The following is a 20,287-nucleotide window of genomic DNA, read 5'->3' as shown; positions in this document are numbered from 1 at the left end:
GACATTAGTCTCCAGCACTGGCAGCACATGTGAAGGTTTATAAGTAGAACTCATGTGTGTGTTTGCTTAATATCTTCTATGACATTAGTGAGTGCGAAATATGTGTTTGGCACAACCCCAAGGAAGTTAAACTGATGGCTCAGAGATAATTCAGGAATGTCCATAGTCACACAGACCAAGATAGTAAAAGGCAAGAATTCAAGCCCAGTTTCTCCTTCTCCAGAGTCCACGCATTTAATCTTTATGGCAAAGAGCCTACTAACCAACTATATGATCTTGGACACTTTCCACCCATTTTAATCCTGCATTCCTCATATATACAATAAGGGGATGCTTGCCTCCAGCTACAAAATTGAGTAAGTCTAAGTTATGTCACAGTCAGGTGATTTTTACCCTTATGATACCTTTCAAAGCCTTGAATGCATCATTAGAATGAGACACAATATTTTCCTATTATAAGAGTTCATGGGGCAGTAGACGTAATAAGGGACCATAAGCAGCCAAGTAAGGAACAATCTTCTATTTCCCATTCTGTTTAGGCCCACAACTCAATACCCCCCCCCAAGAAACCGACTGCCGACGACTTGGTCTGGGGCAGGAAACCCCGCCCACCTTGTAGTCTTCATCATCTGCCAACTTTTTTTTCTTGTTGATCCAGTTTTTCAAGTCATCTGAGTCCTGATATAGTTGTTGCAGAATCAATGAATCTACCAGCAACTTCCGGCGGATGGCAGCCCTCTCCCGCAAGATATCGCGGCGGACCAACAGCTGTGAAAGTCAGGGGTGAGCTCACGTCAGCAAAACCAAGGCACAGCTTTCCTGCCCACCCTGGCCTGCCAGACCCCTTAGACTTTTCCTGATCCCCGCGCCCAGGCGGGAAGAAGCTTGGGCCCTCCGGGAACATACCGCGTTGCGGATCGCATCGATGTTCTCGGAATCGTAGTGGTTGTTGTCAATCAGTTTGGTTGCAGTATGGTCTAAGGTCTGAAAAAAATAAATAAAGTGGTTTTCCCTCAGTGGCCATTGAGTAAAGGAGCTATTTGAAGACAAGGACCGGCACTGTGGGCCGTGGCAAGTTCAAGGGCCAGAAGAGCCAGGTCCTAGCTATGATTTCTGCTGCAAACTATTTCAACATCCATGCCTTGGGCATGTCAATTACCGTCTCGGTGCGCCAACAGTTTTCCAATCTATTTGACAGTGAAGGAGTTCAGATGCCACGACATGGGGAGTATTTAATCCATTCTTAAATCTTCAAGAGGAAGCACTATGATAAAGCCATGTCCAGTTGTCCAGTGAGCAGTCTCTCTCCCTCTCCCCTCCTTCTCTCTCTCTCCCTCTCACTCTTTCCCTTTCCCTCTCCCTTTCTCTCTCTCCCCCTCTTTTTCTCTCTGTCTCTCCATCTATTAATGTAGCATATATATATGGCTATATCTATATCTCCAGCTACATGGAAAGGAGGAGCCAGAAATTGTAGAGGTAAACTATTACCCATGTTTATTCATAAGCCCCCCGAACTGATAGAGCTCAGAATAGATTAATTGATCGGAAAAGGAAAATGATCTAAAATGAATGACAACACTATACAAGAAAATTATTTTACCATAGTTAGCTTTTTGTCAATGAGAACTGACAGAAAAGGCATATAGATTAACAAATGACCAATTAAGCACCATATTGATTACCAGGGAAGACATGGAATTTGACCAATCATTTTTTGATGCTGAAGATGGTGATAATGATGGTGAATGTGTGTGTGTGTGTGTGTGTGTGTGTGTGTGTGTGTGTGTGTGAAGTCAGGACCATTCTGGGAGTTCTGGGAGACAGCAGAACTCATACAACACAATGGACCCATGAAATCATCCACGCTTTTTTGGGTTCTGCTTACTCATTGATCAGTTTTCAGGGATGTGATAACATGAGGGTCTTATAAAACCTCTATAAGAGCATTAGATAAGAAGCAAAAAGATGAAAACCATTATAAGGGGAAAATATATCAAAAAAGAAAAGAGTCAATATTGCTCAGATATCTAGATATTACAAGAGAAAATGACAGTAAGACATTGCTAGAAAGCAAAAGGAAACCAAAATGTTCAAACTGTTAATGATTCTATGTTGGATATAGATACAGTAGTTTCTGTTTATACTAGAGAAAAATAGAAATGTCATGCACTTTATGAAAAGAAATGATGGTCTACCCTCTTGAAAAACTCCTAAACACCCTTCTTAGAAGAAGACATGTGTTAACAAAATGGGTGTGATTCTATTTCCCTTTTTTTCTTAAGACAAATCTTTGTTAAGTTTCAGATTTTACACTACATAAACACTTTGGCTGTTTATAAAATGAGGTCAAAGAGTTTTAAAACTGTGAAAATAAATATTACCAATAATAAATATTACCAATAACCAAACTGAAAATAAATATTACCAATAAATACTACCAATGATATTACCAATAACAGGGAGAATAAATATTACCGAGAGGGGAATTTATTGAAAATAATTCTCATGCTAAGCCTGATTGTTGTGAATGATTCCAAGTATGGACTTATATTGGATGGAGTGATTTAGCTATATATATATATATATATATATATATATATATATATATATATGTTATATGACACACATATATTATGTGGCTCAGATGTTATATGACATACATATATGTTATATGGGCATATATTGGATGAGGTGATATGAGTTATACATATATGTGTTTGTTATATATATGTTATATAGACATAGATGAAGAAATATTAGTTACATATAATGTATATACATTATATATATATATACACACACATATATATACACACACACACATATTTGGTATTAGAGAATGAACCCAGGCATTCTATCTCTGAGCTACTCCCATAGCCCCTTTTATTTATCTCAAAACAGGGTCTTGCTAAATTGTTGAGCATCTCACTCCAGCTGAGGCTGGTCTTGAACCTGCCCTCCTCCTCTCCCAGCCTCCCAAGTCCTAGGATTCCAGGCCGGCCTGGGCACCACACCCAGGCAGGTGATGCGTATTAACAGGAGGCAGATGCTCAACCAACCGAGGCCCATTTCTTACTATAATCTTCTCTTCTTGGGCAGTGAAGGCATCCTCAAAGTCATCATGTTTCTGAAGAAGGGCTTCCACAGTGCCCAGCGAGTTTCCCAGGTCCTTGTTTTCCAGAAAGGCCTGCAGGAGACAGAAAGATACATCCCAGCTGTCCTCACCACTATCTCTGGGACGGGAACTAAGGCAGGAGGCACCGGGCTGCTGACAAAGATGGGACTTAGGCTGGCATATAGAAATTAAACTCCACTGCTTGGGCTCCAGGACTCTTCCCTGGTGCTCCCAACAGCCTGAGTTCCAGGACTCCTTCCCAGAGCTCACAAACAGTTGCCTGGCTTGTGTTTCTGGGTCTATCACATGGCTCTATCCACTAACTAATCTGGGCATTATCTGAGCTTTCAAAATGGCCTCAAAAGACCGCTCAACCTCTCCAAGAAATCCTGGCTGAATAATGCCGCCCAGCTAGTCCGACCTCCTCCCTAACCCCTGACCTGCCGGCGTCCGTTTGCCTTATGCTCAGTTGTGCTCATGCTCTGTGTGTCGTGGATGTAGCGATGGTTCTGTGCACTGGGCCCCGAGAAGACTGTGGCAGCCCAACAGTGCGGGCTCAGGTTCGCTTTAGGTCCTGCACATCCACCAGGTCCCGGGAGGGAGCCGCTAGGTGTCCTGGGAAATGAAGGGTGGAAGGAGGGGCCTAGGAAGGCAGTGGGCCCGTGGTCACCTCCTGTCTGCTCATCCAGCTGTCCACTTGCTCGCGGTCCCGGTAGAAGAGGTGGAAGTCCAGGCACTGCTGATACTGCTGCTGACGCTGGGCCCACAGATCCCGCAGGGCGGCCCAGCTGCTGGCCAGCGTCACCATCTTTGGAGAGGATAAATTAGTTCATCTTATCCTATGTTTGCTGAGCTGCTAATAAATGTGAAAGCTTCCAGAGCCTCCAAAAGTGAGTAGGAAATGGGCCTTTTCCTCTTAAGTTTCCAACATGTAAACAGAAAAATTACATTTATAAATGCCATAAAAGATGGCACAAAATGCCATAAATTGTGTTATTATTATATGCCATAATTGTATTCTTATTATAAATTATAATTTGAAATATAAATTTTAAATTTTAAATTATAAAATTATATTATTTTTATATTTATAACTTAAAATTATACAATTATAAAATTATATGCTTTAATTAATTTACTTTTGCAGTACTAAGGATGGAACCCACGGGCATTCTACCTCCAAGCTATACCCCCAGCTCTATTTTTTATTTTTTATTTTGAAATGGTCTCACTAAGTTGCAGAGGGCCTCACTAAGTAGCTGAGGCTGTCCACGAATCGTGATCCTCCTGTCTCAGCTTCCCAAATTCTGGGATTACAAGTGTGCACCACCATGCCTGGCTGCTTTTTATATTAAGAAGGAAGAAGACTGATGTGTTGGTACATGCCTGTAAACCCAGTACCAGGAAGGCTGAGACAGAAAGATCCGGATTAGAGGGCCAGCCTCAGTAATTTAGTGAGGCCCTGTTTCAAAATAAAAATAAAATAGGGCTGGGGGTATAGCTCAGAGGTAGAGGCCTCTGGGATTAATCTCCAGTATCACAAAAGAGGAGAGGAGAGGAGAGGAGAGGAGAGGAGAGGAGAGGAGAGGAGAGGAGAGGAGAGGAGAGAAATGGAAGTTTCAAATTAGGTAGAAGTCAGAGAAGTGATGGACAAAAGTCTCAAAGACTTCTAGCCAGCCCTCTCCATGTTCTGAGGATTTTGGGTGACTCACATGCATGGGAGAGAGAGAGGCAGGGTGACAGCTTGGTCCAGGCTGGGTGCGGTGTCGCACACCTGTTATCCAGAGACTCAGGAGGCTGAGGCAGGAGCATCTCCCGCTCCAGGCCAGCCTGGGCAACCTAGGGAGACCCTCCCTCAAAATGCAATGGGAAGGGGTGGGGGCGTAGCTGAGTGGTAGAGTGACCCTGGGTTCAACTTGGAGTACGAAATAAAGAAAAAAGAAAGGAAGGAATGGAAGAAGAGAGGGAGGGAAGACAGAAGAGGAGAAGAGAAGAAGGAAAGAAAGAAAGAAGAGGAAATAAGGAAGGAAGGAAGGAAAGAGGGAATGGATAAAAGAAGGAAGAGAGAGAAGAGAGGAACCGGGCCCACCTTAATAACTTGTTTGGATGACTTCTATCCTTGCCTGAGTGTCACTCTGAGTTTAGCGAGGGCTGCCGTGCCACCTAAGGTTCATACGCCCTTAGACCTCTGCTCACCTTTTTCTGAATCTCCTCGGAGGCTTCGTGACTGCCGTCCAGCAGCTCTTGACCAGTCGCATCAGCAGATTGGAATCGGTCATCGTAGGAGTCGATTTCATGCTGTGGCCACAAGGAAAATTAGGTCTCACATGCAGCCAGAATCCCTCATGTCCCAGCCCTGACCCAGCCAGCCCTTGTCCTCCTCCTCCTCCCGGGGCGGCGGCTCCGTCCTCGCCTTGTGCTGCAGGTGTCTGTCCAGCAAGGCTTCCCCTCCAGCCACGTCTGCGGGCAGCTCGTCAGCATTGATCAAGGCTGTCTTCTCGTCCATCCAGCCTGTCAGCTCATCATAGTCAGACAGGAACCGCTGGTACCTGTGGGAGAGGTGCCAAGGATGTAGGAGAGCCGGGTGTGAGAGGAATTGCAGTAGTGAGGGCCAGTGTCTCCCAGGTGTGTCGTAGCATGGTGCAGCGCGTGAGCGTCACGTCACCACCCAGAGAGACTTGAAAATGAAGTACTCACAAGGCAGCCCATAAGTAATGCACAGGATGTAAATGACAGAAGTGGGAGGAGGGGCTAGAATTAGGGTTCAAATTCCTTGTGCACCGGTGGTCACTTTTAACCCTATTCATTAAAAAAAATCCTGAAAAAACAAACCAGTTACTTATTAAAAAACAAAAATTTAGCCGGGTGTGGTGGCGCACATTTGTAATCCCAGCGTTTGGGAGGTTCAGACAGGAGGATCACACAGGCTCGAAGCCAGCCTCAGCTACTTAGTGAGACCCTGTTTCCAAAAATATATAAAATAGGTCTGGGAATATAGCCTGGAAGTAGAAAGCCCCTGGGTTCCACCCCCAGTACCACCAAAAATAAATAAATAAATAAATAAATAAATAAATAAATAAATAAATAAATAAAAATTTAAAAACTGTTTAAAAAAACAAAAACAAAAATTTAAGCCAGGCATGTTGGTGCAAGCTTGTAATCCCTGCCTTTGGCAGGCTGAGACAGGAAGATCACAATTTGTGGCCAGCCTCAGCTACTTAGCAAGGCCCTTTGCAACTCAGGGAGACTTTGTTTCAAAAATAAAAAGACTAAAAAATAGGGCTGGGGGTGTAGTTCAGAGGTACAATACTCCTAAGTTCCATCCTCAGTACTTCATAAATAAATATTTCATTGCTCACTTTTGGGGATTTGACTCATAATGAGGTAAACACTTCCTGCTGCCAATGCAACTACTCAGCGTCAGAATCAGCTGCTAAAATGATGCCCAGCTATAATGGTCTCCGTACGTGTTTAGCATCCAGCCAGCAGAAAACTCTGGACTTAGTTTTCTTTTGATGCTCTTTAACTCGGAAGTTTATTTTAGCTCCTTAGCAGGAGCCAAGGAAGCTGGAAATTTTATGTCAGCTGCTTTTCCAGCATGGTGGGCTAAACAGGGGGAAACCAGTGCGTGTGGGGGCACAGGTGAGGTGCCAACCATAGCAGCCCGCAGAGGGCGTCCTTCGCCGCCACTGAGCAGGCGGGAGCCAGGAATCCCTCGCTATTCTTTTAATCCCCCTTTCTCGTTTTGCATTTTTGACATTACGGTAAGGCAGTAAGGAGGAGAGGTCTCCCACCCATAAGAAGCCTGTAGCTTTGCGTATCTGAGAGTCGCCAAGGCTCGGATGTGCTCCCAGTTGGAGACCAGATCCTCCTTCATCTTCTGGATCTGAGGCGCGTCCGAAGGATGGGAAAGGGTCAGCTTGTCTGCTTTGGCACATAACTCCTTTACCTGCAGCATGAACAAAGAAGCTAAGAGGAAACCCCAACACATGGAATCCTGGCAAAGCTTCATGGCGGGCATGTGATAAAACAATTGCATGAAGAAAAAGAATTTATAAATATTTTCATATGGGCACATTTCATTATATACTAACATATTATCCTAGTGACAATTTATTGCATCCTTTTCATCCCTCATTGGGCTCAGCACTTTACAAGCATCTTATCATTTTATATCCTCCGTGATAGTATTGGGGGGTGGTATTGGGTGTGATTACAGGTGTGGTGGTGCACGCCTGTAATCCCAGTACTTGGAAGGCCGAGACAGGAGGATCTTAGCAACTTAGAAAGGCCCCTCAGCAAGATCTCATTTCAAAATAAAAAATAAAAAGGGCTGGGGGTGTAACTCAGGGGCAGAATGTCCCGAGGTTCAGTCCTCAGTACCAAAACCAAATAAAATACTAATATTATAGTAGAACCCAATTTTATTCCCCTTCTAATTAAAAAGTGTTTTATTTGCTTAAAATCATTCAGCCAGTGTAAGAAGCAAAGTTTAGATGTGTATTTATTCCTCTCTGTCCCTCTATATAATTTCCCTAAACTTTATTGTAGGAGTCAGAAAGATATTTCTGTCTCGGAGCCCAAGACAACTCCAATAACACCAGACTGTCGTAAGCACAATTCTAACACCAGATTTCAGTGGTAACATATCGACATAGCTGACTTGCCCAAGTTACCAGAAGGCTTTCCACCATACACAGCTTTAGTCAAGTATTTAGAGGATTTGGTATTTCAGTACTGTCATTCATCAAACCCTGGGTTTTGTCATTTATTATTAGGGAAAAGAGCCAAAAACAATAAAAATGAGAGAGAATGAAGAAACTAGAATGATGTACGTCTGTGGAGCATGGTCACAGAGACAGGGCTACAATTAAAGCACAAGGTCTATCCATGGGTTGACTCTTCTGGGGAAACCAAGCAGTAACTTAAATTGTGGTTAAGCTGTGATCCAGGGTGGGAACTGTTCAAGACTGTCAGCTTGCTCTGAGCTCAAGCACCCTCTGTCTACTCTTCTCGGCTAGGAACTGGGGTTTTCCAGCGTGTAGAAGGGAACCTAACAATTTATTTAGTTAACGTGTCCCAGATCTCATTATAAAGGGGGAAGAAAATATTTTCATGATCTACTGAGTGAAGAACAAAAAGAAACAAGTTACAACTGCCATAAGGAAAAAATGTGGTCAGATAAAAAAAGGTCTGACCACAGAGTATTTTATGGAGAAATTAGGGAACCATCTTCTCGGAGGTATTTTTTGTTGTTGTTGTTGTTTTAAAATTGTGGAATATGTGACAAAACACAAGAGAATATAAAGCATATACATATACTTCAATTAAAATAATCCGAATTTTAAAGGTGGTACCTAGTATTTCCGGACAAGTATGCAGTAGAATGAAGAAGTATATTCAAGTGCAAAAGAGTCTGAAGTAGAATGAAGTATATTCAAGACGTAGTATATTCAAGTGTCAAAGAATTCCTCCTTAGTTGAAAACAGAATTTATGGTTCCCTTGGGAGGTTATAGTATTGGGCAAGTTGACCACCAAAGGCCTCTCCTAACTCCAGGGGCCAGCCGTTCCTCAACCAGTGGCTTACCTTGTCCTCCATGACTGCAAGGCTCCGCTCAAGTCCCTTGTGGCTGTGAAACAGAGCCTCAGAGGTAACGAGATCTTTGCCATAGTCTTCAGAGGTGAGCAGAGGCTCCTTCTCTTTGATCCAGAGGATGGCTTCAGTCACATCCCTGTAGACATTAACATAAGGTCCAACAAAATTAAATGGCAGGCATTGTGAAGCCTGAGCACCAGCCAGCCAGCCAGGCCCTGCTTTCCTATGGACAAGCAAATAGGAACTTACAAGGTTCCTTTTTGTAAGATGTTAGGGACCTAGGCTTCCTGATAGTCAAGTTCCAGGGGCAATTCTGTACGTGAGTCAGTTATTCACAAATCTCTTCCCCCCCATCTCTAATATCTACCCTATTCAATTCCTAATCACTCTCTTTAACTCTGAAGGGTTTCCACCCACCCCCGATACACCTGTGCTATTATTTTTATATTGCTTTGAGATCCAACCTCTGCAACACTAGATATAGGGTGAGTCATAGTTTCCTTAACTCCCGTGCTGTCTCAAAGACAAGCACATGATGCGATTCGGCTTGAGGCACTGACCGCTAACTGCTGATGAGAATGGACGATGGCTAATACCAATAAACATGGTGATATTTCAAAGTTTCCTATAAAGTGGTGGGCAGATCCATACCGTTTGAATCTCTGGAGGTCTGCAGCATCAGACAGAGTTTCCCGTCTCTGGCGAGCCAGGTTACAGAGCCGCTCCCAGGCAGCATTGACCTCATCCTGCTTGAACTTGATTAAGGGCAGGTCAGGATGGTTCTCCTGTGGAAGGAAGCCAGCACTCAAAACCAGCGTTGTATTTAACCTTGTGCAAAGATGAGGTTACATCAAAGATCAGTTCGTTTCACACTCTTTACGCTTCTCAGATGTAGAAAATGACCATTGCAACTAGACACTGAATTTCACCAAAACCTGGATATCCCTGGTTTTAACCTGATCCATATTACCAAAATCTAGAACACCAACCTGCCCGACATGCATCCTGTACCTATATTCTGTGCCTACAACACTGGACTATCTTACTAACACAGGCTGCCCAGTCCTAAAGTTATTTTCAGGACTCTACCACATGGAAGCCTTCCAAATCTTCAGAGAAGAGAAAATTTTCTTTGTGAAGTATGACTCCATCTTCAAAAGTACTGATGCTGTATTTCTTAACATTTTTTCACTTCTGATACCTTTGAGGATCCAATGAGAACAATTTCTCTACTCCCAGAAATATATATGCAGGCACACACATATGATTTTTCAGGAAATTTGTAAACCATCCGTAGCAGTGAGGTGTATGAGTGTTTGCTTGAACTAGCCATATCAGCCTGCTTGACCTTTCTGTTCTAGAGTTCACCTGTGCCCCATCACTTTCCATTTCCATTTGTATTCCCAATTCTTTTCAGATAAAATTTTCTATATTCTCCTTCCTGAATGAATGTTCCTTTCTACTATAGAAAAGTCCAAACCAAAGGAGCAGAAGATACATCCTAATTTTATGTTGGATTCATCCTCTGGGTGATAGACTAGGAAAAAAGGACCATGCTATGTTATCACTTCTCTCTCCAAGAAGTGGTCTGTTTCCTCACAGCCCTGGGATAGCCTTTGACTTGCTTACCATCAGATATGAGAGAGAAAATTTTCTATGAGCTCAAAAAGTGATTATGTTTTTAGATGCTTGGGACACCAGTGTATGGAGAAATACAATAGTATTTTATATTCTCTGCTACTTTATTTATTCTTGTTTCTTCCCTTGAAGAAAGAATGCTCTTTATCTCCTCTCTCTCCATCTCTCTCTCTTTCTCTCTCCATCTCTCTCTCCATCTCTCTCTCTCTCTCTCTCTCTCTCTCTCTCTCTCTCTCTCTCACACACACACACACACACACACACACACACACACACACACACACCACTTTTTTTTATTTCCATGGATTTCCACGGTGGAAAGGAAAATGCTCAGGACTTGTTACTCCAGACGCATGCCTCCCTCTGTTTCCACAAGGTCCCGGTCCCCTTGTATCCCAGCTACTTGTGAAGGACCTCTGTCCTTCCCCTGACCCTTCCCCTGACCGGCCCTCACTCCCGCCTTACCTCGGCACACTCATCCGCATACTGGTTCAGGCCATCCACTCTCCCTTTCCGAGCTGCCAGGTCGTCCTGGAACTCTTCAAACTTCTTATGCAAAACTTCAGTGCGTTCCCAGTCCTCGCCCAGCTCCACTGACGTCACTATGGCTTCCTGCAGATGCAGAAAAGTTGATGAAGCCACTGTTAAATATTTAGGAGTTCCTACAGGCCAGGAGTCTTGCATTCCCAGGACAATCAAATGGAGATGGTGGGGGAGGCTGGGAGTATCCCCCTCAGAAAGCAGGAGTGTATTTCTTGAGGTAGTTTTGCCCAGGGGACAGTGCCATCCAGGGTAATTCTTCAGTGATGACAGGGTCATTGTTGACCAGACCCTGGGAAACACTCTTTATGATTTGGAAGATGAGGACTCAGTTCCTTCTGCTTCTACCCTAGCATCCTTTTGTAGATACTTAGTAGTATTCAGTACTGAGTGAGTCAAAAAAGTGCTCAGTATCTACAAAAGACCACACTAGGCACCTGCTTGTGCAAGTCTTCAGTCTCAACTATGGGATTATTCTGTAAGTATATAGGAAGATAAAGTTCATGATTATAGGCACCCAGAGACAAAGGATTAGAGGAAGAGCTGGGAACACTCTTGCCAGGCCCCAGAATGTGAGCAGAAACTGAGGAAGGCGTTAGAGATTGTGGGAGGTAGAACGGATTGATCCTAGATCAAACTTCAAGGCACATTCTGTATCTGACTTCTTCATAGTCAGAGGCATAGGACTAGGCTTACTCTTACAATGTGGATGTGCAGAATACCACTGCAGCTTTGCCACGAAACCCATTCCTCCAAGGAATCAATGCAGGAACAGACACCCTAGCTTCTGCCTGAGCCATCTGCAGACGTTGTCGTTGAGCAGCTCCTGGGACAGAGGCGGGAGGTACTGCAGGCACGTGTACGTACCTTGTCCCCAATCCATTCTAGGATGTCCTCGCAGCCCTGCAGGTACTGCTGGAGCTTCAGGGCCCGCAGCAGCAGCTGGCCTTTCTCCTGCATCAGCTCGAGCAGCAGGTCCCACAGGCGGCGCAGCTCCTCCAGGTGAGCCTTTGAGGAGGAAGAGGACTGCTCAGGCACAGAGGGCATGGAGCAGGCACAGACTCAGACGCTTGTGCAGAAAGAGACCCAGGTGAAAAGTCCCTCCTCCTAACACCAGACAAAGAATAAGAATCTATAGACGAGCAAATAAGGTTACCTAACTGAGGGGGATGGGAGGGGAAGAGGAAGAGTCCCTAAGGTACATGATGTATATTCACAAACACATCAAAGTCAATCACTAGGCCAAACATGAGAAGGAGGGAGGGAGGAGGGGATAGGGAAGGGATTGGGGAAGGGCTAAATGAGTGATGTGTGCATGTATACCTCCACCATCTTGTACCCCATTAGGATGCATGGCTACAATGCACCAATAAAAAATTGAAAGAAAGGAAGAAAGAAAGAAAGGGTTTCTTTCTATTCACGCATTAAGTGCCCAACAGATATCCAAAAAGAAACTAGATGATATGAGTGAAAATAACTATTAAACTAAACTCTATATAGTCCCCCATGAGAAAATTTTTTGGTGAAAATGATTTTTGGTGGCTGGGTGTGGTGGCACACGCTTGTAATCCCAGCATTTAGGAGGCTGAGACCGGAGGATCACGGTTTGCGGACAGCCTCAGCTACTTAGTGAGACCCTATTTCAAAATAAAGAATTATAAAAAACAGGGCAGGGGGTGTAGCTCAGAGGTTGAATGCCCCTGGATTTCATTCCCAGACCCACAAAAAAATGATCTGTGGCTTTAAAGGGTGAAATAATTACAAGCAATAAGATGGGTAAGAGGAAGGATCCATACGTACACCCCCAATCTTAAAATATGTAATTAAAGTTTATTTTGACACCTTAAAACTACATCAGTAGTAAAAAAGTTCACTCATACAAAAAAGGTCATGAAGCCGGGTGTGGGGGCGCACACTTGTAATCCCAGCATTCAGGAGGCTGAGACAGGAGGATCTCGGTCGCAGACAGCCCAAGCTACTTAGTGAGGCCTTTACAACTCAGTGAGACCCTGTTTCTAAATAAATAAATAAATGAATAAATGAATAAATAAATAAATAAATAAATAAACAAATAGACTTTAAAAAGTCATGAATTGACTCTATTAATTCAAGAGTACTTGGGTTAGGTCAAATAGAGCTGATCTATTGAGGACAGACAATGGAGTAAGAAATGCTTTGGGGATGATTGTGATCTTTAGCTCTTGGTCTTCAAGGAAGATTTTCTGAAGACATGAGATTTGTAGAGTTTTTAAAATTTTCTTAAATAAGATAAATATTTTTATTTATTTATTATTTTGTGTGGTACTGGGGATTGAAACTAGGGGCATTCTACCTCCAAGCTATACCCCTATCTCTATATTTTTATTCTTTATTTTGAAACAGGCTTTCACTAAGTTGCAAGGACCTCACTAACTAGCTGAGGCTGGCCAGGAACCTGCAATCCTTCTGTCTCAGCCTCCCAAGTACTGGGATTACAAGCATGTGCCATCACAGCTGGCGTAGGGTTTTTATTTTAATTTTTATTTTGTTACTGAGTATTCTACCTCTGAGTTATACCCTCAGCCTTTAATTTTTTAAAAAAACAATATTGAAACAGGGTATCACTGCTGAGTTGCTTAGGGGCTCACTAAGTTGCTAAGGCCGGCCTCAGACCAATACTCTCCCTGTCTCAGTCTCCCAAGTACTGAGATTGTGGGTGTTAGCCACTGACTGCTCCCAGCTAGGGGATTTTGAAGTAAGGAGACAGGAGTATTTGGGAAGGCACAATAGTAGTCACATAGACAAAGGAGACAGATTTCAAAGACAATTCAGATAGGCGAACATGTTTGTTCACTTGTTGGAAATGTTTAGGAGTCAAAGTTACAGAGGTCAGAAAAAAATCATTAGAAAAGTCACTAGAGATGGAAACTCATCTGGGACTTGAGAAAGAGGCTGAAGTGTTTGTGATCTTGAGATAAGTTACCCTACAGTCGTATAAAAAGTGAGCATTGTACCATCAATGCTGTTCTCCATATCCCCACCCCAAGAAACAGGAGGACATCCTATTCTTTAACTCAACCCCAGTAGAATACTGGAGGCAGGCAGGTACCCTTGTTCTAAGATAGCTACCTCCAGGCCTTTATCTGATATAATCCATTGAAACCCTGATGAAGTGCATGTACACCTCTACCATCTTGTACTCCATTAAGATGCATGACTACAATGCACTAATAACAAATAAATGAAAATAAACCCTGATGGCATGCTCGAAGATGGGGAAGTTCTCTCAGAGACCCATAATTGTACCTTGGTGTCCTCGTGGGCAAAATGGCCTTCTGCAAATCGGACTTTCCTGATTTCTTCCAGTTCTGGAAGGACCTTTGACTTGGCTTGCACCTCTGCTACGAAGGACTCATGCTTCTGGTATTTCCCCTAAAGTTTAGAAATCAGAGTTCATGGGGAGGGAAGCCTCATCTCCTGGGCATACAGTCATCTAATTCTCCTTCCTCCTCCTTCTTTGAGAAGGAGTGATCTGCTCCCAACCTAGATTCAACAATAATCTATGATCCTAGATGAAACAGTCATACTCTAAAAGGAATAGTCATTCTGGGTAGAGCCCCTGAGTATAGTTTGTCAAGAAGCCAGGCGTGGTGGCTCACTCTTGTAATCCCAGCATTCGGGAGGCTGAGATGGAGGATCGCAGTTCACGGCCAGCCTCAGCTACTTAGTGAGGCCCTCTGCAACTCAGTGAGACCCTGTTTGAAAAGAAAGAAGAAAAAATAGGGCAGGGGCTGTAGCTCAGAGGTTGAATGCCCCTGGGTTATATCCCTAGGCCTGCAATAAAACCCAAAACCCAAAAACCAAAAACAAAAGGAAGTTCCAAGCTCAAAGCCAGCGGTCATAGAGAGTCTCATCCTGTGTCTACTTCCTTTAGAGCATCTCAGCAAATGACCTATTATTTTAAAGTCTTCATAGACTCCTATGAGGATAAAAACATGTAACACATAGTGCTTTTCTTAAGAGAGAGAGAGAGGTGGCTGTGTTCTAAAGTTGTGCACAGTGAAAGAGATGATAATTATAATAAATTTTCTCCCTTGCACTCCACCCCTAATAATGGCTTTTTTTTGGGTACTGGGGATGGAGCCCAGTGGCTTTCTACCTCCAAGCTACACTCCCAGACCTATTATATACTTTAATTGGAAACAGGGTCTCACTAAGTTGCTGAGAGCCTCACTCAGTAGCTGAGGCTGGCTGCGAACCTGTGCGATCCTCCTGTCTCAGCCTCCCAAGTGCTGGGATTATGTAAGAATGTGCCACCACACTTGGCTTAATAATGGCCTCTTAAACATGCCCTTGGACTCTGTCCTTGTTGTTACGGGTGCATTAATCCATTTGAAATGCATTGCTTGGGTCTTGTTCTAGTTATTCCCTCCCTGACATCGGCCATCCTCTTCAGCCTGCAAGCTTTCTTCTGATCATCGCTATTACAGATGCTACAGTACTAGGTCAACACGGGTCGATCGTGGACCTTCTTCATCAGGGACCTTTTATTTGAACTTGACAAGAGCCACAGATAGCAATTTTGGGGAAACCTAGCGGGGGAAAAATCCTGATTCTAAAGAGAGTGGAGAGCAGTTGCTTTAGGGACACTGATGGCTTGTTTCCATAATTCTATCCTTAATGTCACAAGATATGGGCAGGTAGAGTATGTCAGAGAGTCCTTGAACTTCCTCCAGTCCCCATTTTGTATATGGTTTCATCTTAAATAAAATTAAGCTACCATGGAATGCTATCTAGAAAGCGTTTTATTTGCAAGTCAGATCCTGAAGGTTAGAAGTGGAAGACAGGGGCGATTTAGAAGGAGAATTACTTTCCTTCACAGCTTGTCTAAACTTCCTATGACATCGCTCCCTACCATCCACCAGCGATACGCTCATGTTACAGGAGCGTGAGTTCTGAGCACGAGTTCTGTAAGAAACGGTGCTTTCAAGTTCTGACAGGTGGCCACTTCTGTTCTATTTCTCTTTTCTCAGTCTCAGCCCTCTAACTTTATAAAGGGAGGCACACCCTTAGGATTCTTTTAAATTCAGTTTGTGAACTCCTTTCTCTACTGGCTTACTTTGTTTTTGTTGTTGTTTTTTAAATGGATTGGATTGTGAGCCCATCCACATTCACAGAAAGAAAAACCCATCTTCCTCCACAAAGACCGTGGGGTCTGCCTTGGGGGGGTCTGTGGAACTGAATGACCTGTATATTGGTTGGTTCTTCATAGCTCTTGTCCTTTGCGATTTCCAGTTTCTCCAGGATCCATTTCTCCAGGTCATCCGCATCACGCCTGAACACCTGGTAGTGGTAGGAGTCCTCCAGCTTCTGACCCCTCTCAGCCACCCGGTCCTTGAACCTCTGGTACCGATCCAACACCTCCTGGCGTCTTTGTTGGATTTCTTCCGCTGTTTCCAAAACCTTTGGCCCAGTGCTTTCCATCACCTGTAAGTGAGAAAGCCTCTACATGTTTGGAATAGGACAATGTACAGCAGCGAACCTGAATAATCATTAGGTATCAGTTAAAACTTCACTTATTGCCGGGCGTGGTGGCGCACGCTTGTCATCCCAGCATTCGGGAGGCTGAGACAGGAGGATCGCGGTTCGCGGACAGCCTCAGCTACTTAGTGAGGCCCTGGGCAACTCAGTGAGACCCGGTTTCAAAATAAAGAAAAAAAAAATAGGGCTGGGTGTGTAGCTCAGTAGTAGAATACCCCTGGGTTTCATCTCTAGTACTACAATAAATAAATAAATAGGCTCCAGGTGTAGTTCAGAGGTAGAATGCCCCTGGGTTCAATCTCCAGTACTGCAAAAATATGTATGTATGTATGTATGTATGTATGTATGTATGTATGTATGTATTGTGGTATTGGAGATAGGACCCAGGGTCATTCTACCTCTGAGCTATACCTCCAGCCCAATTTTTTATTCTTTATTTTGAAACAGGGTCTCACTGAGTTGCAGAGGGCCTCACTAAGGAACTGAGGCTGGCCACAAATCGTGATCCTCCTGTCTCAGCCTCCCAAGTACTGGGATTACAAGGATGCACCACCATACCCGGCTAAAAATTTAAAAGGAAAAAAAAATTAAAAGGAAGATTCAATCTGCTGCTGTCTGTTCATCCCTAGTAAGCTGCCTACCTTATCTATCACAAGGCATTGACTCACACCAGATCTGTGCTTAGATATATCTGCAAGCATGCGGATGTCTGTTGTTAGAAGGGCTGCGGTGTCTTTATGCATTTTAAACCTTATATAGTTACTTTTTATACTGAGGATTCTTAAGCACTCAACACTCTCCCAACTTCTCACATAAATACACACAGACCTGTACTGTTCTATGGAAAGTGGAACAAGGCAAAATTAGCAAAATCACAGAACTTCAGACACATGGAAAAGAAGGATAATTTTATGGTCTCCAAAAGAAAAAAACGCATTAGCAACTGCTGATCACTCTAAGCTTAATTTAATGTGTAACTAGGAATGGTTGTGACTGACTTCATGAGTTCTACTATACACACAACTTTAAGAAATTTGTTTTCCTTATGCTTAAAAAATTCAGTTTTTTGGCCGGGCGTGGTGGCACACGCTTGTAATCCCCGCGCTTGGGAGGTGGAGACAGGAGGATCGTGCAGGTTCGTAGTCAGCCGCGCTGGCTTAAGAGACTCTGTTTCCAAATAAATAAAAAAAGGTCTGGGAGTGTAGCCCGGAGGGAGAAGGGCAGGGCTTCCAGGAACCCCAGTACCACACACACACAAAAAAATCAGTTTGTGTATCATATATTCTTTTTATTTTAAAATAAATTTTTTATTTTAAAAAGTTACATATTTAAATTCAACCTGTCTTCTTAGCATTGGTTTTCAGTTTGAGTATCATACACTCTTTTTATTTTGAAATATTACAAATTTAAATTCAACCTGCCTTCTTATCATCATTTTAAAATTATTTGTACTTATCACTTAATTGTTAGTAACTTAGTAATTAGCCATTGAAGTGTAAAATCTTGTATACTGGCAAACAACATAAAATAATGCTCTCCTTTAGAGGGAGCCAAGGCATAGGACGGCAGTCAACAGGGTTCCAACAGAGTCTGCCTTTTTGCATGGGAACTGTCTCCCTGGCTCACCTTCTCCAGAACATTCAGCATAGAGTTCAATTTTAGTCTTAAATGTTATTCTTCCTATATAAAATTGCTTCCTCTGGGATGGCGATTACTACTGTGGCTAAAAATATTAAATCATCCCACAGAGACTCAAATCCTTCTTGAGTATTATTTTCCCCCAAGTCTCCTAGTTGTTTTCCAGGTGAAGTGGCTGGGGTTGTCGCTGAACTTCAATTGCAGTTCAGACAGAAGCCCTAGGCTATATTTAAAGAAGGAATTTGGTAAGGGCTGATTGAGAGATGTGTGCATGTATGCCTCTACCATCTTGTACCCCGTTAAGATCTATGACTACAATGCACCATTAAAAAGAAAAAAAGAAAAAAATATTTTATGGTGCTGATAAAGTAACTGAAAACAATGGAAATCCTTTCCATTTTGTGATATAATTTATATAAGCAGTCATGCTTTTCCTATCTGTATTTTTTCCTATCTGTAAATATTTTAATAACATTACTGAAAAATTACACTGAAGAGAATTAAATTCAGTACTCACGGTTTCCTTTGTAGGCTGCTCCATTTTTTCCTAAAGGTCTTGAACTTGTCAAGAAAAAAAATGTATGAGACAAGAAGAGTGAGCCAGAGAGAGAGAGAAAGAAGAGAATTCACACAAACTCTCTAGTCTAACTCAAATAGGGATGTCAGAAGCGTTATGCATGTAGCAAAGACCAGGAAAAAAAAAATGGCCTTAGAATCCCGCCAGCCACAGACAGTCCAAGTTATCTGCAGGAGACACATCCAACTGAGACAGTACCGACTTTCACAGACACAGATCACAAGATGACTTGGCAGTTTGGAAGGCTAATGGCTCTCAGTTTCTCAATAGGATTCCAACCCAAGTACAATTATAAAAATAATAATAATTAATAATAATAATAATAATAATAATAATATGCTAGTGATAATCAGAGAAAACAGAAACCCTTGTACACTGTTTGCAGGGTTGTACATTAGAACAGCCACTATGGAGATGGGTGTAGAGGTTCCTCAAAACAACTAGAAATGAAACCATCATCTGACCCAGAAATGCTACTCCTCCATATCTTTCCAAAGAGATTGAAGTTAGAATACTCTAGTGATACATGCATACATTTATTTATTTATTCAGCAGCACTGGGGATGGAACCAGGGGCATTCTAACTCTGAGCAACACACCCAGCCCTATTTTTTATTCTTTATTTTGAAACAGGTTCTCACTGAGTTGCAGAGGACTTCACTAAGTAGCTGAGGCTGGCCACAAACCATGAGCCTACTGTCTCAGCCTCCCAAATGCTGGGATTATGAGTGTGTGCCACCATGTCCGGCTTTTACTTTATTTTTTATCGGTGTATTATAATTATGCATCAGAGTGATAGAAATGGACATTTACACTGCGCCTGAAGTGTTTCTGTTCAGCTGCGCCCTGCTCCCTACCACACCCCTGTATAAATTGGTATCAATATATTTTTTTTTTTTTGGTGGTACTGGGGTTCCTGGAAGCCCTTCTACCTCCGGGCTACACTCCCAGACCTATTTTTACATTTTTATTTGGAAACAGGGTCTCCTAAGCCAGCAGGCGCTGCTGGCTTCGAACCTGCGCGATCCTCCTATCTCTGCCTCCCAAGCACGGGGATTATAAGCGTGCGCCACCACGCCCGGCTCAATAATTTCACATATGAACACAGCCCTATTTGAATGGCTCCTTCTTGACTCCCCTTTTCACCTCTCAACTCCCTCCCCAAGTCACCTTCCCCTCTTTTACTGGTATCTTCTCACATTTATCTGAACTCCCTTTTCTCTCTAGCTATCTTCCACATGAGTGAAAATATACAGCCCTTCACTGCCTACAAATGGCTCAGCTCATTCAACATACTAATCTCTGGTACCAGTTGAGGCATGTTCTTGGGACAATTAAGAAAATATTACAACTCAGTAGCTTAAGTCTTTGAAATAGTATTATTTTTTAATTTAATTTTTACATCCCCTTGGTTTACAGAGTGTTCGAAAAATATACCCAGTAAAATTTTTTTAAAAGAATTATTTGCTGCTCTGGCTCATTTAGGAGTCAAAACCTGGAGAAAATTTAAAACAAAAACTAATTTTTAAAGAGAAATCTTTTGTACAGTTTCATATGGGTGGAGACATGGATACCGAGGCACTTGGCTGTGGCTATCAGCCCTGGGCAGACCCGGGTTTCTCACAGGGTGTAATCTGCTCTGAGCAGCTTGCATCAGCCCCT

The 20,287-nt window shown here is 43.0% G+C and overlaps 1 protein-coding gene across 1 annotated transcript in view; it reads right to left on the bottom strand.

Annotated features, from left to right (window-relative positions):
* The window catches only part of SPTA1 (spectrin alpha, erythrocytic 1), a gene marked incomplete at both ends in the record, with an annotated part of 76,700 nt that extends 58,111 nt beyond the window's left edge, over positions 1–18,589 (bottom strand). The window contains 14 exons of the mRNA XM_080691972.1: positions 613–768; positions 907–984; positions 3,077–3,187; positions 3,786–3,923; positions 5,312–5,413; positions 5,529–5,664; positions 6,910–7,064; positions 8,704–8,848; positions 9,364–9,497; positions 10,816–10,962; positions 11,758–11,898; positions 14,176–14,301; positions 16,117–16,356; positions 18,566–18,589. Coding sequence (XP_080548098.1) covers positions 613–768; positions 907–984; positions 3,077–3,187; positions 3,786–3,923; positions 5,312–5,413; positions 5,529–5,664; positions 6,910–7,064; positions 8,704–8,848; positions 9,364–9,497; positions 10,816–10,962; positions 11,758–11,898; positions 14,176–14,301; positions 16,117–16,356; positions 18,566–18,589 — 1,833 coding nt within the window. The remainder of the gene's footprint in view (positions 1–612; positions 769–906; positions 985–3,076; positions 3,188–3,785; positions 3,924–5,311; positions 5,414–5,528; positions 5,665–6,909; positions 7,065–8,703; positions 8,849–9,363; positions 9,498–10,815; positions 10,963–11,757; positions 11,899–14,175; positions 14,302–16,116; positions 16,357–18,565) is intronic.
* Between the last annotated feature and the right edge of the window lie 1,698 nt (positions 18,590–20,287).

This window comes from Muscardinus avellanarius, assembly GCF_963383645.1.
Source record: "Muscardinus avellanarius genome assembly, chromosome: 3".
NCBI lineage: Eukaryota > Metazoa > Chordata > Mammalia > Rodentia > Gliridae > Muscardinus > Muscardinus avellanarius.
This window is presented reverse-complemented; position numbering and strand designations above follow the sequence as displayed.